An 18390-nucleotide genomic window follows, 5' to 3' on the forward strand; every position below is an offset into this window, starting at 1 on the left:
CCCTTCCCCAATGTGGGTGACTCAATCACAATCCAGAACACATGTCAGTACTCACCAGCAATGCATCATGGTAGTCGTAGTCATAGGAACATTCATTAAAGCAGCCAACACAGAATACTGCATGCCATGCCACACTCCCCAAACACAAGCAGTTGAGGGTTAGGAAATTGTGTGATAGGACTTTGTCTAATGAAAACACACAGGTAATTATTGTCCATGTCTTCCCACAGGAGACTCATCGCGCAGCGCAGGGAGGGGAGGCAAGTGCACTGCAACGGCTGCGAGGGAGAAGCCCACAGACACAGCAAGACACAGCACTGTCCCTGAGGACACTTCCACAACGCAGGCACCCACAGCAATGGAGGAAGACACCACAGCACAGCCACTGTCACCCCTGCTGTTTGAGACACAGACTCTGGCAGCACCTGCAGGTGCCACAACACCAAGCTCAGGGTCCTCTGTGCATTTGAGGCCAAAGAGGCAGGACGTTCCACCACTCAAGATCCTGGAAAGCTCTGATGAGGAAGAAGTGGAGGTTCACACACCTAGCACTCCAGCACTGGCTGGCAACGCAGGGCAACAGGGGTCATTAGGATCTGGGCATGCAAGTGCCCGTAGGGCACGTGAACGCGACGAGGGCCATGATATTCAGGGGGTCTTTTTCTGGTTTGGAAAGCACTATGGTGAGGATCCAGTGCATGCAGGCCAAAGGGATCATGGCAGTCCACAGACAGGTGCGCATCCTGAACAGCAGGATGTCAAACATTGATTGGGGGATATGCTCCATGGCCCTAGGAATGGAGTCCATGGCCAAAGGAATGGAGTCCATGGCAGAGGGAGTGAGGGAAATGGGTGTGCGCTTGGGTTCCCTCTGTGACAGGCTGGAGAGTGACCAGACAGAAAGGCGCAGGAATAGGCACGAACTTAAGCAGCTGAATAAGTCCATCAACCGTCTAGCAACTGCAACCACCCTGCTATGCCGCCGGTCAGTGAACATGCAGACTGAAATTGTGCACTGCTGCAGTGACTTGTCCAGGGGGATGGGGAGGGTGACCTCTGCTATGGAGGTACTGCTGACACAGCAGACAGCCACTGCTAGTAACCCGGGTGTCGGGGACACAGAGGAGTCCACAAGCAGGAGTGGATCCAGCACGCCTGTACAGGACGTTCGTTGCAGCAGCAGGCTCCATTCAGATGAACCTGCCACCACTGCGCAAGTTGACCCCCTGCCCCGTGGCTCCCACAACATAATGCGTAACCTCAAACATTAACATATCATCCAGAACACAGGTCAGGTCACAGTGAAGTGAACTTTGGCCACCCAGTGTGAAAAGTGGATTTTATTTGGTTAGTGTGGTTTTGAATATGTGAAGTGCAGTAGTGCAGATTAAACTCAGTGCTTCAAGAACTAAACATGCCTGTGTTTCATCACTCTATTAGAAATATCTGTGATTTCTGGCGGCTCAGTCTACCATCTGTTGCTGGCGCTGCTCCTGCTGCATTGTGATCGGCTTGTTCTGTCCCATCATCTATGTTCTCATGATATGTGAGTTCTACCTCTGTGCCCTCCTTGGTGGCAAGATTGTGCAGCATGGCGCAGGTTGCAATAATTTAGCAACAGATCATTGGCGTGTACTGCCGTGCACCTCCACTCTTATGAAGGCACCTAAATCTGCTTTTAAACAGTCCAAAAGTGCGTTCCATCACGCAACGTGTTGTTCTGTGTGCCACGTTGTAACGCCTTTCGCTCCTGGTGGATGGATTCAGGTAGGGGGTGAGAACAAATGACCGCAGGGCAAATGCACTGTCACCTGGGTGGAAAATGAAATTTTGATTAGTCACATACTTATGATTGATCCTTCTGCATTGACTATCAGGGTGTCTCACACTTACTTACCTAGCAGGTATCCATCCCCAAAATCACCAGCCACAAGGCATCTGTATATCGCACTATTCTGGAAGATGTAGGAGTCGTGGGTACTCTCTGGGAATTTTGCAACAATGTCCGTAATCATGTTGGCAGCGTTGCAGATCACCTGCACATTGATTGAATGCGTAGACTTCCGGTTTCTATATATGTGTTCTGTTGCTGCAGGTGGACATAGTGGGATGTGCGCCCCATCGATACAGCTTATGATGTGCGGGAACTGTGCAAGTTGGTAGAAATCGGTTTTGGCCTTTGCTAGTTCAGCAGGTGTGTCAGGGAACTCAATGTAGTGTTTCTTCCTCTGCATCATGGCGTCCAGGAATTTTCTGAAGAAACGTGACAGGCAGCTCTGGGACACCCCACCTACCGCGGCAATCATACTTTTAGCTCCCAGAAGCAAGAAGGTGTAGGCAGCAGAACACCTGCACGTGGGGTGGGGTGGCATGTGCTCTTGGGGTTGGGTGTTCTAGATATGGGTGGAGGTCCCTGATCAAGTCCAGGATGGTTCTGGGGTGGAGTCTGTACCTTTGCAGGATCTCAGCTTCAGTCAGTTGGAAGAGGGTGATCCTCTGCCTATACACCTGCTCCTCCCTTAGCCAGACCCTCTCTCCGGATCACTGACAAAATTTCGACCTCCAAAATATCGCCCTACAGAAATATCGAGTCTAAAATATCGAGGGCAAGAATATCAACATCCTATCTACAACATGGTAAGTACAAAAATATCGAAAAAATAATATAGATGTTAAAAATATCAATGTTAAAAATATCGTTTTTTTTCTTTAAAAATATAATTGTAAAATAAATTAAATAACACTAAAAAATATAATATACATAGTTATAAGTATCTAATAATGTTTAAAATTAATAAATAATACATATATAATAATAATGCATTAATTAAATATATACTGTAAATATATAATATATATGTTCTGAACAATATGTTGTAATAATTATTTTACTAACTTATAAATTATTAAAATATATTCTAATTTACAAATACATTTACAAACATAAAACAATAACATAAATAAAATGTACAAAACATAAAAAATTAAATATACTTTAAATATTTTTACAATTAATTATATAAAATGTTGGATAGCGTAGGGGTAAAAATTACTATTCCCACTCCAGAGAGTGCAACAGTAGGGAAAGCTTTGGATAGCGTAGAGGTAAAAATTACTATTCCCACTACAGAGAGTGCAACAGTAGGGAAAACGTTGGATAGCGTAGGAATATAAATTACTATTCCCACTCCACAGAGTGCAACAGTAGGGAAAGCGTTGGATAGCGTAGGAGTAAAAATTACTATTCCCACTCCAGAGAGTGCAATAGTAGGGAAAGCATTGGATAGCGTAGGGGTAAAAATTACTATTCCCACTCCAGAGAGTGCAACAGTAGGGAAAGCGTTGGATAGCGTAGGAGTAAAACTTACTATTCCCACTCCAGAGAGTGCATCAGTAGGGAAAGAGTTGGATAGCGTAGGAGTAAAAAATACTATTCCCACTCCAGAGAGTGCAACAGTAGGGAAAGCGTTGGATAGCGTAGGGGTAAAAATTACTATTCCCACTCCAGAGAGTGCAACAGTAGGGAAAGCGTTGGATAGCGTAGGGGTAACAATTACTATTCTCACTCCAGAGAGTGCAACAGTAGGGAAAGCGTTGGATAGCGTAGGGGTAACAATTACTATTCCCACTCCAGAGAGTGCAATAGTAGGGAAAGTGTTGGATAGCGTAGGGGTAAAAATTACTATTCCCACTCCAGAGAGTACAACAGTAGGGAAAGTGTTGGAACGCGTAGGGGTAACAATTACTATTCCAACTGCAGAGAATGCAACAGTAGGGAAAATGTTGGATAGCGTAGGGGTTAAAATAACATACTTATAAATAAAAGCTTTTTATTTAAAAAATGATATAAAGTATTAAAAAACTTTAAACCATATACAATACCTATACATAATTATAAAAAACATGATTACCTAAATATATTTAACCAAAAATAAATATTAGAAAATACCATTTTATAATATTTAATTACCAATTAATAATTATTTAACAATTATATTATTTACAAAACAATCATTTAAAAAAAATGATTACTTAATTACATTTGCATTACTTCCCACCATATTCCCCTATAAACCCACTACCCACAACAGAACATATTTATATATTTATGAATTAATTTTTTACCAATCAATTAAAATTAATTACCAATTAATTAAAATTATTTACCAATTATTTAAATTAATTTAAAATTCCTACTAATTAATTATACATAATTAAATAACTTCCCACCCTATTCCCCAATAAACCCACAACCCACTACAGAACATATATATCAATTAATCAATTATTTTTAAAGAAATAACCATTAATTAAATTTATTTACCAATTATTTAAAATGATTTAATAATAACTACTAATTATTTTTTAATTTAACATAATTAAATTACTACCCACCCTATTCCCCTATAAACCCGCAACCCGCTATAGAACATATTTATCAATTAATCAATTAATTAAAATGATTTACCAATTAATTAAATTTAATTACCAATTATTTATAATTAATTAATATTAACTACTAATTATTAATTAATTTAACATATTTATATTACTTCCCACCCTATTTCCCTATAAACCCATAACCCGCTACAGAACATATTTATCAATTAATCGATTAATTAAAATTATTTTCCAATTAATTAAAAATATTTACAAATTAATTACAATTTATTAATAAATCCTACTAATTAATAATCAATTTAACATAATTAAATTACTTCCCACCCTATTCCCCTATAAACCCACAACCCGCTCCGGTACTAAAACATATAATTTACTTATAAATAAATGTATTAATATATAAATGTAATACACATATAATATTAATTATTTTAATTACTTAAGTAAAACATATAGCACATACATAATAAAAAACAAAAGAAATAATACAAATATCGATATTAGTGTAATCGAAATTAGTAACATCGATATATATGCTATCGATATTACTAACTTCGATATTACTTACATCAATATTAAGTATTTCGATATTACTTACCTTAGGGTCGATATTCTGTCCAACGATATTCTTGTCTTCGATATTCTGCACCTTCGAAATTACTGACACAATATTTTGGTACATCTATATGTCATACTCGATATTTTGACTGTGTACCCCTCTCTCCTGCTGCCTGTATCCGTAGCCACCTTGTCATAATGTAGAAAGCCGCCATTGTGGTTGCACTGTTGCATTTTGGGACCTTCTTATATATCCTGTACCTGGTTTCCACCTGCTTTCAATCCATGGTAAATACCGACTCTTAAATACCGTTTTTCATGGAATTCGGTATTTTTTGGGTTTCCTACATCTCAATATGCCATTTTTATCATTTCTTATTTACTGACTCAGTAAATAAGAATTCGGTATGTTCCGATTCGGAAAATAACCATTTCTTATTTACCGATTCAGTAAATAAGAATTGGGTATATTCCGATTCGTGAAATACCGATTCGGTATTTTACCGACTGGTTTTTACCGAATCTGTAACTTTTTCAACACATACATCTCGATACTCTTATACCGGTCGGTAGGGGCCGAAATTACCGATTTTCGGCCGTTACCGACTAGTATTTGGCTACCTACATCGGGCCCATGGAGAGTATCTGCTCTCTCCTTGTGCTGCTGCACTACGTTCTGCAATCTGCCAAAGCAGGTAGACACAATGACATAATGACTGCACCAAAACAAATTAAAGATACATTTTCTTTCCCCTTTTTACGTGTCATGTAAAATGCATCACATATGGAAAGAGGAAATTACTTGGATAAAAAAAATACGTTTTCTCCTCGTTAAGAATTCCTCAGAGAGGCGCATCGCTGTGACGCAATCCCAGTTTTGCAACTTTTGTAAATCTGAAATGACATCACATCCATGGGTGGATGCACGGGATCAACCATGCATAGCAAAGTAGAAAAGCCAAACATTATCACATTTTTGCTGTCTGATGGTATAGATGTGAGCATAAAAGCGCTGAAATGTCCCTGAAGTATTTTGCAAAGTAGTATTAGTTAAAAGTCAGGATTGGCTAAAGATGTCAGTTATTCCCTGAATGTAAGACTTCCACATCCCTCACCACTTTAAGCACATGGACAGTGCCACAAATCCCTTTTTTCCCACAAAAAATGTAGGGGCATATTATCAAGGGGGGCTTTGCATGTTAGCGATAATTATCGCTTATGACATGCAAAGTGGGCGTTCCCAACCCGTTAGCGACTGAAAGCAGTCGCTAACGTCGCTAACGCCTATGAGCAAGGCAGGCTTAGCGATGGCGATATTCGCGATAAGCGCGAATATCGCCAAAAACTAACACCTGCCCAGACCAGTTCTTAGCCATGTTATCCAATGGGAGGTGAATAACATTGCTAAGAACATTTAGTCGCTAATGTGTGAATATCGCTGTATTCTCAGCGATATTCACGCTATCGCCGGAAAAATGATCGCTTTGGAGATAAACGTAGCTAATAGCACGTTATCTCAGCGATAATTTCTGGCGATGCTTAGCGATAAAAAAATCGTTGCTAAGCCTAGTTAGCGATAAATATCGCTAATCGTTGGTAATATGCCCCATACTTCTTTTAAATTCTGATGGTATCCGACTGACATCGTAATGAGGCCCTGAGTGTTAGGGGAGTGACAGGAGCGATTGCACATCTTCTGAATGGTCGAATGGGCATGGCAGATCTGGAGGAGAATGCATAAGCCATTCTGTGGGGGGTCTAGAACCATTTTTGAGGCATTTATTTTAAAGAAAGGATCATTTCATACCCGGTAGCTGCAGTCGGGCATTGTTTTACCTTCTAGCCTCTTTCCTCCTAAAGGAGTCACATTCTGCTTCAGCTCATCAGAGTACATTTGCGTTTCGGCGAGGGATCCCGGGTAAGGATAAGGCCTTTCAATGCATTGTTATGGAGTGCACTGCCTAAAGAGAAGCTAGGTCCAAAAATCTATTAGTTGCTTTGCCAGCTTTAGGGCGAGTATGAGGTCCGAGTAAGCAACATTCTAGTTTAAACAGTTTCTGGGGGCCAATAGCAGATCCAAGGACAGTGTTCATTTTACCCGAATATGTACTTATAACTGGACAATCCCACAACATGTGTTGATATCTGCTGTAGGAGCAAGGGAACAGGGGCAATCTGAGATAACAGTTATATAAATGTTACTCTTGCATGTGGTGTGTAATATTGAACTTATTGCCCTCGAATTTGGTTTTCTCATACTATAATAAGTATTTTCACTAAACCTGATGTTCTGAAGGTAAAAGCAAAATTATTCTAATATATGTGTTCAATGTCAACATGTTTTTAAATTAACATTATACAGGGGGCACCATATGAAAATGTAAATCTCCCCTTGCCATGGGGAGGGGAGCCAGGGTTTGCCTGGCGGTGAATAACAGTAAGCAAATGGCTATACCTCAGCCCATCCTGATTTGATAGGCTGACATATAGCCATTTCTCCGATGGCCCTATTTATAGTCACTGACATAGCCATTCCTATGGTCTGCCCGCATCTAAATCAGGTACGTGGAACATTATTTTGGCGGTAAGGATACTCCGTCGGCGTTGCACTGGAGTATCCTTACTGCCAACATTTTAATCAGCCCCTAGTTGGAAACGTTGTGTGACTGAAAGCAAAAAATTTCCGAATATGATCAGTTGTAAAAGTTCACAGAAAGCAGCACCAAGATCTGCATTGAAGTGTATGGATTTATTTTATGATATCAGGGTGACACTAACTTGCCAGCTATGTTATATGGGCACTGTAATCAACATTGAGTTGGAGCTGTGAACTGTTGCTGACGCAGAAAAACTGTTGCAAAATGTCCAGATCCAGAGGTAGATTTGTAAGATTTTGCGTCAGGGTTACTTACTATTATGGCGCAGCCCGACGCAAAATCATTTTAGAGATTTACTAAGCTACACAAAGTCACTTTGAGTGGTTTAGTAAATACAAATTAGCCCAGGACATAGTAATGCCTTGTGTTACTTTGTGTCTGGGAGGCATTCCTAGGTGGTGCATGGGCATTCCCATGCAGTCTCCCATGTACATTGATGCAATTCCAGATTTACTAAGGCAAGTATACCTGGGATTGTGCCACAATGCTATGCCTACCTGAACTAGGCATGGCAAGTAGAAATACCTTAATTTCTCCTTATTAATTCATCTTCCAATGGAAAGAGGAAAATACATTTAAGGATTATTTTTGGACAGGAAGGCATCCTTTCCTGCACAAAAACAATCCTACCTGTAAAGCGAACTCCCTAGCACTATGGTATTAGGGCGGCAGCACATGGAGAGAGCAGAAATAATCCATACCTTTGTAAATAAGGAGCATTCCTGCCATTTCCCTTTCATGCAACGCAGTGCAGTAAGTTGCCTTGCTGCATTGTGTGAAAGAATAGTAAATCTGCCTCCAAGTCCGGTGCCTGGGGATTTTAAAACGTGCAGAATCTGCCGGCAACTAGACTAGCCACTAGAAAGATCCTTACCGAAGGTTAGAAAGAGTCTTCATTTCCAGTCCCATACCAGAGATAATAAGTACAGTGATCCTTGCAGTGGGAAGGCTACATATGAGAAACATTAGCATCCCTTTATTGTGTGATTGTACTATGCTTTCTTTCAGACCATGGATTCAGAGGAGGAATTGGAAGTAACTAAAGAAGTCTGTGTAACCAAGCCTAAACTTGCTTTGAGCTGTGCAACTACTGCAGGGTTGGGATTAGGTAGGATATTCTTCCCAATTTGTTCAAGTTTACATTTTTTCTCACGCTTACTAAAGAATGATCTAAGAAAGTGTCTGAACAATATCATCAGCATTAATATTTTTAAAGCACCCCCAACGCAATGTCTAGGACCCAGATTTACAGTTAATTTGCGTAACTTTTTCTAAAGCAGACCTGATATAAAATCTAGGTTGGTATTTACAAACCAACAGAAATCACAGATTGTGTTGATTTGTACTTAAAGTAACACAACACAGTGCACAGTGCTGCGTTCAGGGGGCACTTTATGGATGGTGCACGGGCGTTTTCATGCAACAACCCATATGTTTTGCTGCAAAACCCTATTTACGAAGAGTTGTAGTCGGGTATTTTCAGTAAAACTCTGTGCCTCCCTGAGACAGGTGTAAAAAACATAAATATTTTTATTTTGGCTCGTTCTTTCCTATTTCTATGTATATTGCATTCTGAAGGACACATACAAAGAGGAAATTGCCGTAAAGCATTGTTTTTGTGCTGGTATTGACCCCTTTCTACACAAAATATATGCTGACCACACTGCAGACACTCTACCAGGATGGCACATGGATGGCAGAAGTGTGCCCGGGCATAACTGCTCCTCTTCTTAGTACATATGTCGCAGTACTGTCTCTCCCATTCACACAATGGAGCACAGCAACTTTATTTGCTGCCCTGCAGTGCGTGAACTCTTTGTAAATCAGGGCTTAGGCTCTGTGGATGCCATTTATTTCCATAGGCCAGCAGAAAGAAACAACATATTCCCATGCATAATATAGTTAAATCACTGTTGACTGATTTTGTATATTTTGAAAGTTTTGATTAGGGACATTAAGATCGCATGAAGCCTTTTCTGCGAAATGTAGGCATTATCTTCCTCAGGGTTGATGGACTCAGGCATATTTCATGCCGCAAGGGAACTTGCTTTGTTGTGTGAAAGAGAGAGCAGAAATATGTCATATCTTCGAAGATATGGAGCATTTCTTCTCTCTCCTTGCCGAGGTGCACTGTTTGCTGCCAAGCACCAGCGCAGACACCCTTGTGCCCCATAGTGCAAGGGTGCCTGCATTACGGGTAGGATTGTTTTTATTCAGTAAGGAATACCTTCCTAGCCAAAAACATTCCAAAGAAGCAGTTTTACCTCTCTGTGAGTGATGCGGAATGCATTATGCATAGGAAGAAGAAATAACAAAGAAAAAAAGGGTTTTCTCCTTGTTACACCAATGTCTGGGATCTCTACCAATTTAACGCAATCCCAGGATTACAAACCTATGTAAATCTGGAATTGCATCAGATCCATAGGTGGATGAGCAGTAATACAAAGGCTTAGTAACTCGTCTTCAGTCTGTATCTTTTTTTAGAAGCACCACCAGTGCAGAAACACAGATGAAAGGCCACAACTGAACTCTAAAACGTAATTGAAGCGATTGATAACTGAGTTTTAACATTTATATTCTCTTCTTGCTTTAGTTGAGAAGCCTCTTTTCTGTAGAACAGCAGATAAAAATCTTGAAAACATCAATGAAGAGATAACTCGGCTCAATTTGACATCTGGAAACAGGTAAATAAATATGGTTTGTTTTGGTGTTTGCTCTTTATCACGCTAAGAGCCTTTTTCTGCCAAATGTTTTTGCAGGTGTTCTGATCTTAAGTGACCATCTACGAAGAGTAAAGCAAGATTGAGACCTTGATGTGCTTAATTATGTATAATATGACTCCGCCTGGCGCAGTGAGCTAAGATTCATATGTTAAGCTTGGCTTGAATTGGCTGGATTGACATCTGTTGAACCTGCAGTACGTTTTATCCATTTGTTATTGAATAACAACATTATTTTGTGAATAAATTAGTATTTAGAAAAAATTGTGTCAATTTTGGGGGTGGAGGAAGCGATACAAGGGTTGAGACCATGTCCACGGAAGTGTATGCTATTATACTGGGGGCGGAGGCAGAAAATAATTTGTTAAATAGAGTAGAATTTGGATACTATAAAAGAACAAGGTTTAAGACCATGATGGCAGCATCTAGAATATGGAATACATTCCTTAAAAGAATGGGAATGGGCAGATATAATAGGTATGTAAGGCTTTATAAAAACAGTTCCTTTCCGATAGAAATTTTTGGTGATTCAACAATGTTGGGATGGACACAGAAAGGGATAGAACAGATTGGGGATATAATGGATGGGGATGGGGTAATCCAGTTCTTAGATCTTTGTGCTAAATATGGGGTTGAGAGAAAGGATTTCTTCAAATACTTGCAGGTAAGGAGTTATTTATCACACAAGCAAGGTGGTAGGGAGGGGTTTAATAAAAATGAGCTTTTGGAAAAGATAAAAGCAGGAGGGGATTGCACAATCAGATCCTTTTATGCAATACTAACCAAAGGGAAGGTGGATGATTTGGAGAAAGCTAGCACTAAGTGGGTTGGAAAGTTGGGAGTTGATGCAGGAAGTTTTCAAGAATCATTAAATTTTGGATGCACCATTTTGCGCTCTGGACCCCTGCAATCGCAACACTACAAGACGCTATTTTCGCTGTATTACACCCCAGCTAGAATAGCTAAGTGGGGAGGGTCCACTGTAATTACTTGCCCACGGTGTAATGCAGCAGCTGCCGATATTATTCATATGTTTGCTACTTGCCCCCAGTTATATACCTTGATCCGAAGTATAGAAGATTTTATTAACAATACTCTTGATATAAGAGTTAAACTAACATCTAGGATGATCTTGTTTGGAGTAGATAATCAAGTTGGATTGGACCATAAAGAATTTATGTTTGTAGCAACGGCAGTATTGAGACTAACAATTGCAAGAGTATGGTTGGATAAGGTACCCCCTGATTTACAAGTATGGCTGTCAAATCTGTTAGCTAGCTATAATCTTGAGAGAGCTATATATGCTCGGAAGGGGAAGAGGGGAAGGAGACTTGGGTTGAAAATTTGGGAACCAATAAACAAATGGAAAGAGAGGATGGTACCGTAATTTGATGAATAGCAAAGGTTAGGTTTTTGATATATGATTTGGTGATATAAATGTACTGTGGATATTGTTTGTATTGTTTTGTATTGTTTTGAAAAGCTTCAAACCAGCGATAATCTGTAAAAATGTATAAAAATTTGATTCGTAATTCAATGTGCAAGTTAACAAGAAAAAGGAGAAAAATAAAAATATATTTAAAAAAAAAAAAAAAGAAAAATTGTGTCAACTATAGACTCAAACATAGAAAAAATATTTCCCTTCTGTCCATCTGATGCACACATCATGAAATAACCCATTTTCCTATGGTTATGTTTAAATGTTCTCTTTAGTTTAAAAATCCTTGAAGAAAATTTGAGCAATGTGTTGTACGATGAAGGAGCATCTGTTTTATAGGACTTTAGGGTGGTTTCCCTCACCCACCCAAGGGTGGCATGCTTCATCATTAGAGAACCTCCTAGTATCGTGATGCCTAGTCACGATATGGGCTTCAACCGCCTCCCCTAAGAGGTATATTCTAAATACCCAAAAGAGGAGCCAAGGATGTTGAGTGCAGCAGAGTAGATAATAAAAAGTCATATAAAACTAATTCCTGGGTTCACAAAAAAATCTTTAACCGAGCATCCCTGTGCTAGGATTAAAAACAGTGTGGCACTGCAGGGGATCTTGTGTTTTGCAAGGAGCTCTGCACTTGAATACAGAGTAAAGGCTTGGACAAGACTAGTTGGCTGACTCTACTGAAGGATCAGGGCCTATATTCCATGGCCGATTAAACGCACATACTGCTGCTGTCATCTGAAGTGAAGAACAAGGTAAACTGCCTGTCATGTTGTATACTGGTCCTATTCAAGCCAGGGTACAGGCCCAGCTATGTCCTCTGGCACTGTGAGTACATATTTGTGAATGAAGTTGCAAAGACCAGAGCCCTATTACTGCTGCCTAGACAGAATCTGTTAGACCTGGCACTATTGGCATGGGTCTCCCCTGCATTTTTTTCTTTTGCCTCCTGTGTTTTTGCTGTGTGTTGGACTTCGTTTTGCTGATCTAGATGCTTTGGCACTTTGCCACTGCTGTTCAGTGCCAAAGTGCAAGTGCTCCCTTTGTGAATTGTTGTTATGGTTTAGTGATTCCATGATTGGCATATTTGATCCACTTGCCAGACTCTAGTATAGTGCACTGTGTGTACTCAGAGACTGTAAATCAAATGCTGCTAGTGGGCTGCAGCAATGATTGTGCCACCCACAGAAGCAACCTGTAAAATGTAACTGGCCTGCCATTGCAGAGCCTGTGTGTTGTCTGGGACTACCATGTCAACTTGGCAAGGGCACACACTTGCCAGTACCTAAACCTTCCCTTTTCTACATATTAGTCACCCCTAAGGTAGGCCCAAGATACCCCTGCGGGCAGGGTGCATTGTATGTGAAAGGTAGGGCAGGCCCTGATGTGTGTGGCATGTCCGGATAGTGAAATACTACCAGTTTTGTTTTTTACTAATGCAAGGATACCTGTTCCCTTAGGACAGAATGGGGAATTTGTTTAAACATCTTATGAACATACCTGGCCCTGGGAAAAAGGTACAAAAACAGTGAAGTATGCCTGAACTCAGAAGGTTAAAATGCACCTTTTAGTGAGGGTGAGTTTTACATACTGAGCTTGAAAATACCACTTTTAGAAAGTAGGTATTTTCTTGCGTAACCATCCAGTGTGCCTCTGCTAGGTTTGTGTATTGCATGTCTGGCTTTTGGATGACAGGGGCCGAAGAGAGGCATTGGCTCCAGAAGTCTGATGAATCAGGGCTGGGCTGAATAGACTTGGGCAGCATTTGGAGTGGGGGGGAGGAGATTTACTTTTCACCTGAATGGGCCTGGTCGGTCTTTAACTATGCTGTCTCCACCTCCTGCCAGGAAGCTGCACCAGTGAGGACAGAACTGGTTTTGGCTGGATACAGACACTCTCTGTCATCAGAGAACAGAGGATTTTGGTGTATAAAACGAGGGGCCCAGACCCCAGACTTTTAGATCACTTCTGGGGAATCAAGAGGAGCATTTGCCAAGGAGAAGAGCCATAGAAACTGAGGAGGAATACTGCCCCTGTGCTGTTTGCTGTCTGGGGTTGGCCTGCAGTGGCTACTTGCTGCCAAGGAAAGGAGAAAAGGACTTTGCTGCTTGCTTTGTCCCCTGCTTGAAGAAAAGATCTCCAAGGGCTTGAAACTGAGCGTGGCCCCTGTTCTAGAGGTCTCAGGAACAGCAAAGACCTCACAGTGTCTGTGGACACCATCTCTGACCATCTCCGCAGAAGATTAGAACAACCAATCTGTCATTGAGTCCATCGCAAAATTCCGTGCCCTGAAAGCACCACCGAGAGCAACGCCGCGCTTCAAAATGCAACCCTGGTCTCAACAACTCTGTCAACGTGCCGCTGCTTGTACTGCGTCCTGTGGGCACCCAATGCTTCGCTACACGCTGCAAGTACGTCACCGACTCCGTCGCTGCCCAACCGGAACATCGACCGACTCCTCACAGTGACCTGCTAGCACCTCAGCGAGCCCTGTCTCATCCTTCAACGCAAGCCCTAGTCTCACCAACTCCATCAACAAGCCGCTGCCGGCACCGCATCATGAGGACACCGCCCGCCGCAACGCTCTGCTTCACTGTGGCATTTGCCCCGACCGACCCATACCAACGTGTTGGCCGCAACAAGAAAGGTACTGTGTCTGAGTCTGTCAGCACTTTAGCTGGCCCGTATCAAGGCAGTTGGCTAGAAGTCTTAGACTCTCTTGTATTCAGTATCCCTAGGAGGAGCTACAGAGTCAGAGAACTGTGTTCATAGGTTATCTTGCACAAGTACTATTGTTCAAGAGTATTGTATGTTGGATTTTTATCATATTTGGTCTTGTTGGTTTAGATAAAGATTTTCTATATTTCTAAACTGATGTGGTGTTCATTTGTAGTGTTTTCACTGTATTACTGTAGGTGTTCACACTGCCTCTGAGATAAGCCTGCCTGCTTGTGCCAAGCTATCAAGGGGGTGAGCATGGGTTATTTTAGGAGTGTACACCCTTACCCTGACTAGAAGCAAGGGTCGCTATTTGGACAAAGGTACCTACCTCTGCCAACTAGAGACCCCCATTTCTAACATTGGTGGTCAGCGGTGAGGATCCTGGACTTGCATTTGTGAGTTACATACATTGATTGGTGTACACTACTAGCATAGTGTAGACCATTACGTAACCACATACTTTTACTGAACTTTTATTCCTGAGATTGTTTTTCTGCAAAGTAAAGAACTGCCAATTTTGGCATCATGACCAAGCCAGCATCCATTGTATCCATTGATATCGAATTTGAGGAAGATAGGGTGGAAACCTTCACTGTGTCTCAACTAAAGCTATCTGCAAGAAATGTAAAGTCTCTGTGCCTAGCCTCACCAGGAAGGATGAATACCAAAAAGTGCTGTGGGCCTGGTTGGAATCCAGAAATGCCAGTGGGCAGGATGAGTAGGCTCTGGTGGAGGCAACAGGAGGGGCAATTGAATACTCCAGACTGGAGGGTACCTTCCGTGGATGGCAGCAGTGTTTCTCAAAGGGGTCTGTCTCCAGAGGATTTGGAGGACAGAGAGAGAGACGGGGTGCATGAGAGGGAGCTTGCAAAGCGCAAGCTGGGGAAGGAGGATGACAAAGAAAGTAAGAACTTGGAGTTGGAAAAGCAGGAATTGGCCATGGTGGAAAAGAGGATGCTTTTAGAGCATGAGAGAGGGTTGAGGGAGTTGGTCTGAAAACAAAGAGTTGAGAGACCAATCCCACTGGTGGCAGCACACCATCAGTTCCTGGGGAGGGAATTGTATATATTCCCAAAGATGTTATTAAGGATTTTATGAAGCATAAGGACATTGGTCAGTGGTTCAAAGCATATGAAGTAGCAATGAGGTCCCACCTGGCCTTTGAGAAAGATTGGGGAGCGGGGTTGTGGGGTCGCTTTGTCAGTGAAGGGAGGTAAACCTTGCTGAACTTGCCCACTGAGGATCAGATGTCCTATGCCTCCATGAAGGAAGCCTTGACCCCAGAGGTTTATAGGCAGAAATTCAGAAATTGGAGGAAGCTGGAGTCAAGTACCTGGGTGGAGCATGTTCCCTTTTTTGCAGCACACTGGATGGCTGGGTGAAGGGTAGCAAGGTGAATGATTTGCAGGGGCTCTAAGATTTGGTTGAATGGGAGCACTTGTCAGATAATTGTTTTCCAGAGCTACGCCAGCACCTGATTGATAGTAAGCTGACTGATCTCAGGAAGCTTGCTGTGGAGGTGGACTGCTGGGTCAGCACCAGGGTCCAAAACAATTGTGCGAGAGACTCCGCCAAAGGTAGGCAGGGTTCCTAGCAGAAGAGTGGGGGGACAAGGGTAAACAGAAGGAGTTCCAAAAAGGGCCCCAAAGTAATCCCCAAAGGAACCAAGGTAAGGGTTCCCAGCCTTCCCCTAAGAGGAAACCATGGTTCCCGACAGGTAAGCCAGTTCAGAGGGGTCCAACAATCTGTTTTAGTTGTGGTCAGGTGGGCCAACTGCGTGGGGATCCTAAATGTCCCAAACTGGTTACCAGCGCACTCACTGGTGCACCGCCCCGGCAGATGACTAGTGTAGCCTTGGGGGAGGAGTCAGGTGCCCAAGGTGGGGTCCTTTAGAGACATCCCTGGTCTCTTTAGGAGACAGTGAGATGGTCCCAAGAGCTCATCTGCATGACAACACTAAAAGGTACAGGCAGTGGGTGACCATCAATGGCCATAGTGTGGAGGCTCTGAGAGACACTGGAGCCAGTGTGACAGCTGTTAGTTGTCGGCTGGTGTCTGAATAGCAGGTGGTCCTCAACGCATTCTACCCAGTAGTTGGTGATGACAATTCAGAGTGCCTCTGCAAATTGTCACAGGTTCCCTTTGTGTGTGTGGGAGAGGTCTCACGTACCTTGAAAGTAGCTGTGAGGCCAGCTATGCCTGTTGACTATCTGCTAGGCAATGATTTGGAGAGCTCCGCTTGGGCGAAGGTGGAGCGGAGATCTCATTTAGAGACATTTGGTCTGCCTGAGTGGGCATGCGTGACCACTCTGTCCATGGTAGCTGGTAAGGGCCAGGTGCCTGCCAGAAGAGAAGAGGCAGGGGGTTCGGGAAACCGGCCCCCGAAGTTCCCGCAGTCCAGGAGGAGGCAGACTTTGAGGGGGATGCCCAGGAGCGTACAGGGGAACAAGTGGCTGAACTGGGGACCTGCCTGAGCTAACCCATTGGCAGAAGGAAGAAGGTCCCTCCAGGGAAGAATTCTGCAAGGAGAAGAAGACGTGCCCTTCTCTCATTGGTTTGCGGCAGCAGGCTGCAAACCAGGCACCATGTGATCAGTCTGGGTCATGTTGGATATAAAGAGAGAAAGAACTTTGCTGCTTGCTTTGTCCCCTGCTTGAAGGAAAGAGCTCCAAGGGCTTGAAACTGATCTTGCCCCTAAAGATTGAGCGGCTACTCCCTGTTGTAGAGGTCTCGGGAACAGCAAACACCTCACCATGTCTGTGGACACCATCTCTGACCGTCTCCGCAGAAGAAAAGGATAACCGACTCTGTCTTCGAGTCCGTTTCAGGATTCTGTGTCCTGAAAGCAGTGCAGAGAGCAACGCCTCGCTTCACAACACAACCCTGGTCTCACTGGCTCTGTCAATGAGCCGCTGCTTGCACCGTATACTCCGTCGCTGCCCGACCAGAACATCGACCGGGTCTGTTGCCGCACGTGACCTGCCAGTACCGCAGCGGGCCCCGTCTCACCCTTCAAAGCAAGCCCTGGTCTCACCAACTCCGTCAATGAGCTGCTGGCTGCACCGCATCGTAAGGACACCGCCTGCCGCAACGCTCCGCTTCACAATGCAACCGCAACTTTTGCCCCAATTGACCCGCACCGACTTGTTGGTCGCAACAAGAAAGTTACTGTGTCTGAGTCTGTCAGCGCTTTAGCTGGCCCGTATCGACCCGGTCGGCTTGAATTGTTAGACTCTGTTGTATTCAGTAACGCGGTAGTCCCCAGAAGAGCTACCTAGTCGGGAGAACTGTGTTTTATTGATTTTCCTGCAATTTATAGTTATTTTGCACACATACTTTTTTCAAGAGTATTGTATGTTGTATTTTTATCGTATTTGGTCTTGCTGGTTTAGATAAAGATTTTCTATTTTTCTAAACCGGTGGGGTGTCCATTTGTAGTGTTTTCACTATATTACTGTAGGTGTTCACAAATGCTTTACACACTGCCTCTGACATAAGCCTGCCTGCTAGTGCCAAGCTACCAAGGGGGTGTGCAGGGGTTATTTTAGCAGTGTATCCCTCTTACCCTGACTAGAAGCAAGGGTCCCTATTTGGACAAAGGTACCTACCTCTGCCAACTAGAGACCCCCATTTCTAACAGAATTCAAGATTGAGCAGGCCACTCCCTGACTTCTTTCTGTTTTTCCTGTGAGAAATCAAGAAGCAACATACCAGCTGGCTGAAATGTGAAGTAGCAAAAGGTTAATGAAACCTGTAGAGTGAATTGCTACTATGACTCACCCTGCCAGATTGTTCTGCTTCTGTCTGATATGAGTGTGGCTTTCTCAAATTTACACCACATCCCTATGTTTGTGCTCTGCTGAACAGCCTCTATTCCTGCACCCACTGACTACCA

The 18390-nt window shown here is 42.8% G+C and overlaps 1 protein-coding gene across 1 annotated transcript in view; it reads left to right on the forward strand.

Annotated features, from left to right (window-relative positions):
• The window catches only part of TEX14 (testis expressed 14, intercellular bridge forming factor), a 1917691-nt gene that overhangs the window by 1639708 nt on the left and 259593 nt on the right, over window positions 1–18390 (forward strand). Inside the window, exons 20-21 of the mRNA XM_086954052.1 lie at window positions 8625–8724; window positions 10210–10300. Coding sequence (XP_086810178.1) covers window positions 8625–8724; window positions 10210–10300 — 191 coding nt within the window. The remainder of the gene's footprint in view (window positions 1–8624; window positions 8725–10209; window positions 10301–18390) is intronic.

This window comes from Lissotriton vulgaris, chromosome 2_1 (assembly GCF_964263255.1).
Source record: "Lissotriton vulgaris chromosome 2_1, aLisVul1.2, whole genome shotgun sequence".
NCBI classification, from domain to species: domain Eukaryota; kingdom Metazoa; phylum Chordata; class Amphibia; order Caudata; family Salamandridae; genus Lissotriton; species Lissotriton vulgaris.